Source organism: Penaeus monodon, chromosome 13 (assembly GCF_015228065.2).
Source record: "Penaeus monodon isolate SGIC_2016 chromosome 13, NSTDA_Pmon_1, whole genome shotgun sequence".
NCBI classification, from domain to species: Eukaryota; Metazoa; Arthropoda; class Malacostraca; order Decapoda; family Penaeidae; genus Penaeus; species Penaeus monodon.
Genome location: NC_051398.1, coordinates 45683793 through 45689988, shown reverse-complemented (window position 1 = coordinate 45689988; position 6196 = coordinate 45683793). Strand labels below are relative to the sequence as shown.

At 55.3% G+C, this 6196-nt stretch overlaps 1 protein-coding gene across 1 annotated transcript in view; it reads right to left on the bottom strand.

The window, feature by feature from the left end:
- Nucleotides 1-174: 174 nt before the first annotated feature.
- LOC119580368 (nuclear receptor corepressor 1-like) overlaps nucleotides 175-6196 on the bottom strand; it is a gene marked incomplete at its 3' end in the record, with an annotated part of 63302 nt that continues 57280 nt past the window's right edge. Inside the window, 5 exon segments of the mRNA XM_037928485.1 lie at nucleotides 175-333; nucleotides 922-1054; nucleotides 1208-1350; nucleotides 2066-2181; nucleotides 2327-2504. Of these exon segments, the coding sequence (XP_037784413.1) occupies nucleotides 175-333; nucleotides 922-1054; nucleotides 1208-1350; nucleotides 2066-2181; nucleotides 2327-2504 (729 nt within the window).

Here is a 6196-nt window from a genome sequence, read left to right as displayed (position 1 = left end):
TCTCACACACTCACTCACTTACACACACACCCATCCTCTCCCTCCCACACCCATCCACCCACCCCCATCCACACACCCATCCTCTCCCTCCCACACCCACCCTCATCCACGCGCCCATCCACCCGCCCATCCTCTCCCTCCCCCCCCCATCCACGCGCCGATCGTCTCCCTCACCATCGATATTGTTTTGGTGCGGCGGGCCGGGCGAGGGCGCCGAGGCGGTGTCCGAGTCGGGGCCGGCGGGCAGGGGCGGCAGCGGGCCCTCGTCGCAGCTGGACGTGGACGAGCCGCTCTCCTCCTCGTCCGTCACCGTCGGGGGGCCGTCGCCCTTGCCTACGGGGCGGCCAGGGGCAAGGCAAGGGAAGGGGGAAGGGGGGGAAGGGAAGGGGAAGGGGGAGAAGGGGAGGGGAAGGGGGAAGGGAAGGGAGGGAAGGGAAGGGAGGGAAGGGAAGGGGGAAGGGGAGGAAGGGAGGGGAGGAGGGGAGAGGGGGGTCAAGGGAGGAACGGAGGAAAGGCGGATAGGATGTGATGGGAGGGAAGAGGAGGAAGAGAAAAAAGAAAATGAGAAAAAAAACAACAATTACAAGATGCTACATATACCTAATTTATTCAACTACTGCCAATCCAAAATTACGAAAGGCTATAATAGTATCAATAATGGTAACAACAACAATAATAATAATAGTAATCAAAACAACAACAGTAATAATAATAATAATAATAATAATAATAAGAGCAACAGTAATGATAAATGTGCTAATGTGCATATCACAAAAAAAATCGACTTAGAACCAAATCAGAGAAAAAGAAAAAAAAGGGAGGAAGAAGAAGAAGAAGAAGAAGAAGAAGAAGAAGAAGAAGAAGACGACGACGAAGAGGACGAAGAAGAAGAAAGGTGAACAGAACCCGGGGTCTCCTTACCTCGCGCCTTACGGTACTCCGCCACGATCTCGTCAAACTTGTACTTCTTTTTGAAATTGAAGTAGAAGCTCTTGCACTGCCCTTCGGTCTTGCTGGGGACCCGCTCGGCAACCTTGGACCAATGGCAACCGACCTGCAACCAAAGGGGTCGGAACGTGAGTCCAAACCCAAAGAAATTCCACACTCACGCGTTACCAAAAAAAAAACAGACACACACAAAAAAAGACCAATATAACGGACAAAACCGAAAGCAATAAACGGCCAAAGAGAACCCCAGGCTCCTCACCTCTCGCAGCGCCGACCGGAGGGCGTCCAGATCCTCGTCGGACCAGCGGCTCGGGTCCACGGGCTCCTCGGCGTCCGGACCCAGCTTGCGCATGATGCGGTTGTGGCACGCCGAGCAGCACTTGGTGCAGTCGCTCGGGATCTCTGCGGGGACACAGGCGCTTAGGAGGCCGGTTCAGAAGGGGGCACGGGAGGGAAGGGACAGCGAAGGGAAGAGAAAGAAGGGACGGGGAAGGGAGGGGGAAGGGAGGGAAGGGAGAGGGAAGGGAGGGGGAAGGGAGGAAGGGAAGGGAGAGGGAAGGGAGGAAGGGAAGGGATAGAAGGGAATGGAAAGAGAAAGAGATGAAGGGAAGGTAAGGGAAAAGAAGTGAAGTGGAGGGGAGGACAGAGAAGTGAGTGGGGGTGGGGAGGGGAGAAATATGGAGGGAAGGGAAGCGAGGGGAGGGGAGAAATATGAAGGGAAGTGAATGGGAGGGGAGGGGAACGTGAGAGGGATGCGAGTCTTGATCAGTCTATGTTACACTCAGCACGAGAAGGGGAAATAAGGGGGCTTAGAGCAAAGGGAAGAAGTGTGAGAGCAGGAGTAAGGGGTAGGAGCAAGAGGAGGGTTAGGGCTGAGGGGGGAGGGGGGAAAGAGGATAAAAAAGGGATACAAATACTTTTGCAATATTGACAGAGCGCAACCTGATATCAGAGTAGAGGCTAGATACACGATCGAGGAAGCGAAAGCACAAAATTGAAAAAAGGGCGGGATGCTTCCTGCGACGGAGAAAAAGGCGCCGCTTCCGAGCGCTCCTCCTCCTGCTCCTCCTCCTCCTCCAGCCGAGCGAGGCCTCATCAACGTGTCTGCAATACTCACGGAACTCTTTAATGATGGGCTCCTTGACTTGCGGCGGGAGGTCGGCCCAGCGCGACGGGAGCGGCCGCAGGCGCTTGCCCCTCCACTTGGGCGTCGGGCACGTCGGGATGGGACACCTGCAAAACCCGCACAAACAATACCAATTAGCATACATCGTCATCCCGGCGCTCGCGGGCTATTCGCAAACGGCAATGCACCAAGGGCGAGGCCCGCTGATTCTGGGGCCAAAGGCTGAACGAACATGACGTCAGTGACACTTACTGCCTGACCCTGACCCTGGTGGCGCGGCACTTGCACGAGGTACACACTCGAGGGTTGGGCGGCAGGTGCGCCTCCGACAGGCCGTAGCGGGACGCCTGGCCCGCCGCCACCGGGCGGGACTGGCCGAAGTGCTCCAGCTGGGCGTTGCATACCACGCACTCGTGGGGCCCTCCTTTGCCTGCGGGAGAAGGAAAGGACATTAAGCGGACTGCCGCAGAGGAGGGAAAAGAGCTGCGGTAAGCTTAGGACTTCAATATTAATTCCCGGAGACGGGCGCGTCCTCACGGATAGGCCCCTCCGAGCAGGACGCAGATGCTGCAAGGAGGGACGACAAAGGGAGGGAGGGAGGAAGGGAGGGAAACAGGTGCGTCGCAGCAGAACAAGGATCAGGTGCTCCAGGGGTGAAGAGGTGTGTGGCGGTGTTGGCAACACTGGTAGCGTCGGGAGGGTCGTGTTGACAGAAGCATTTGGCGGATGAATGCCTGGAGAGAGCCGTGTTTGCCCGCGGTCTCCACCACTCCACCTAACACAGATTACTTGCTGAAATATGCATGCTCTACCACAGCTACCACATGCCTTTACCAAAACTACCATCCCCGCCGCCGCCGCCGCGTCCCACGTCGCCCTTCAAACCCTTCCCGAGGAGGACCAGAGAGGCTCAGGATGTCACCCTCGGATCCTCACGGGGGAGGGGGAGGGGGAGAGGGGGAGGGAAAGGGAGAGGGAGAGGAGGAGGAGGGCAAAGGGCAGAGGAAGGAGGAATGTAGAAAACGAGAGCAGGGAAAGGACGAAAAAGGAGTAAGGAATATATATATACAAAAAGAAAAGAAAAGAAAAAGAGACACACCCATTGAATCTCCCTCTCTCTAAATTTCCCTTCCCCCCCTCCCCCCACCCCACCCTTCCTTCATCTTAATCTCAAGACTCCCCTCTCCACCCCGCCCGTGTCACCACCAGGAGAGGGGAGAGAAGGAAGGGGAAGAGAGGGGAGAGTAAGGGGAGAAAAGGGGAGAGAAGGGAAGGGGTGAAAGACGGAGAAAGGAAAGGGAGGAAAGGGAAGGGGAAGAGCAGGGGAGGCGAGGGGGGAGGTAAATGAGCGCCAATGAGCTCTGCTTTCTCTCCCCCTTCCTTACTCCCCCCTCCCCCCTCCCCAAGGGTCGCCATAACTCCTCCTCCTTGCAGCGGGAGATTAAACACGGGCGGGAAATCAATAGCGCGAATTAGCGGCGATGAAAGACCGATAGGCGGTTAGGCAGGGGGGGGGGGAGAGGGAGAGAGAGAGGGGAGAGAGGGGGGAGAGAGAGAGGAGAGAGAGAGGGGGGAGAGAGAGGAGGAGAGAGGGGGGAGAGAGAGAGGAGAGAGGGGAGGGAGGAGAGGGAGAGGGGAGGAGAGGGGAGGAAGAAAGAGGAGGAGGAGAAGGAGGTCCAATAGTAAGGGGAAGGAAGGGTAGTAAGAAGAGGACAGGGAACAGACAGACTGACAAAATGGAATAACGGAAAGGGAGAAAGAAGAAAGGGGGTAGCGGGGAGGAAAGGGAGAAAGAAGAAAGGGGGTAGCGGGGAGGAAAGGGAGAAAGAAGAAAGGGGGTAGCGGGGAGGAAAGGGAGAAAGAGGGAAGGGGGGGCAGGGGGAGGGGAAAAGGCCAACCCCTGCAGTTGATTTTAATTCTATGATTGGTTATGAATACGCAATGAAGAGGGGGAATCTGAAAGGACGATTTCAATGGCCGTGAAGGGGTGGCGACGGGGTAGGGTGGGGGAGAAGGGAGAGGGGAGAGGAAGAGAGGGGTGCAGTAGGGAGGGAGAGATGGAGTAGGGGGGGAGGGAGGGAGGGAGGGATGGAGTAGGGAGAGAGGGAGTAGGGTGTGTGGGGGGGGGGCGTAAGAGCGTCAAGTGACGTTGAGGACAGCTCAAAGGGGTTTGGGGGGTCGACTCCATCCCATAATGGCCTCGGAAGTACGCCACAGGGAGGGGGGCGCGCACATAGTCACAAAAAAAATACAAACAAACAAATAAACACACACACACACACAGACAAAGAGAGAGAGAGAGAGAGAGAGAGAGAGAGAGAGAGAGAGAGAGAGAGAGAGAGAGAGAGAGAGAGAGAGAGAGAGAGAGAGAGAGAGAGAGAGAGAAGCATACAATTGAGGCATTAAAGACAGACAAACACATTCACAGTTTTTACTCTCTTGCCAATGGCTAGCGATCAAACCTTTCACTAACCTTCCATCAGCAAACGTAGCTATGGGACTGTAACTGGTTTTTACTTGTTTGTTTGCGCGCGCCCGGATGTGTGTGTATTTGAGTGTGTGTGTGTGTGTGTTGGTGTGTGTGTGTGTGTTGGTGTGTGTGTGTTGTGTTGTGTGTGTGTGTGTGTGTGTGTGTGTGTGTGTGTGTGTGTGTGTGTGTGTGTGTGTGTGTGTGTGGTGTGTGTGTGTGGTGTGTGTGTGTGTGTGTGTGTGTTGGTGTGTGTGTGTGGTGTGTGGATGTGTGTGGTGTGTGGGTGGTGTGTGTGTGTGTGTGTGTGTGTGTGTGTGTGTGTGGTGTGTGTGTGGTGTGTGTGCTGTGTGTGTTTTGTGTGTGTGTGTTGTGTGTGTGTGTGTGTGTGTGTGTGTTGTGTGTGTGTGTGTGTGTGAGTGTGTGAGTGTGTGTGTGTGTGTGAGTGTGTGAGTGTGTGTGTGTTGGTGTGTGTGTGTGTGTTGGTGTGTGTGTGTTTGTGAGTGTGAGTGTGAGTGTGAGTGTGAGTGTGCGTGTGTGTGCACACGCGCACACTCACTCAGACCATGGAGCCAAACAGAAACCCGGTCACGTCAAAGCTCGTTACGTATAGTCACACACACACTAATACACGCAAAAAGTGAACACTAAAAATACAAAAGAGCCACAAAATACACAGCAGACTCACAACAGACAGACAGACACGCAGAGAGGACCCAGTCACCCCCAAATAACCACGAGCGAACTCCCTCCCCCCCCTCCCACCTCCCCCGCACACCCACAGACATACAGCCGGTCACGATGACGCCAAATCGCCGCAGACACAAGACGCACCGGTACAGCTTTCGCCGCACGCGGATCCGAGTCGGTTCGAGGGCGGGTCTTCACCCCTCACCCCCCCCTCCCTCCCTCCTTCCCTCTCCCTTTCCCTATCCCTTACCATCCTCCTCCCCCCCCTCTCCCTTTCCCTATCCCTTACCCCCCTTCTTCCACCACCTCCCCCCTCTCCCTATCCTCCTCCTTCCCTTCCCTCACGCCCTCCCTTCCCCTCCTGACCCCCCCTCCCCACCCCAAAGCCGCTGGCAGCCTCCAAACGTTGGGTAAACTCGCCTGAATAATTAACCCGGCTATGCCATCAATTAATTAGTGGCTAATTGCTTAATTAAAGCTGTTAAACACTACAACTTCTGAGAGACGAAGAAACAGAAATTAGCCAATATTTGCGATTCATTAAAGCGTGCCTCCATATTAACTAATTAACCGAGATGGGAAGCAAAAAAAATATATATATATCTACTCCACCACGCTTAACGTCCCGCAGGCCAAAGCGGATATCAAAGGGCAAGGCGGAAGAGCCGGGAGAAGGAGAGGAGAGGGACAGAAAACCTAAGAGAAACACGGGAGGAGGAAAAGAGGAGAAAAGAAGTGGAGGAAAGGGGGGGGAAACGGGGAAGGAGGGGGGGAGGAGGAGGAGGAGGAGGAGGAGGAGGAGGAGGAGGAGGAGGAGGAGGAGGAGGAGGAGGAGGAGGAGGAGGAGGAGGAAGGAGGAGGTGGAAGAGGAGGAGGAGAAGGAGGAAAACGGAGGAGGAAAGATACACATGAGAACCAGAAAAAAAGGAAAAGGAAAAGGAAGAGAGGGTGAGGGAGGAGAGGGA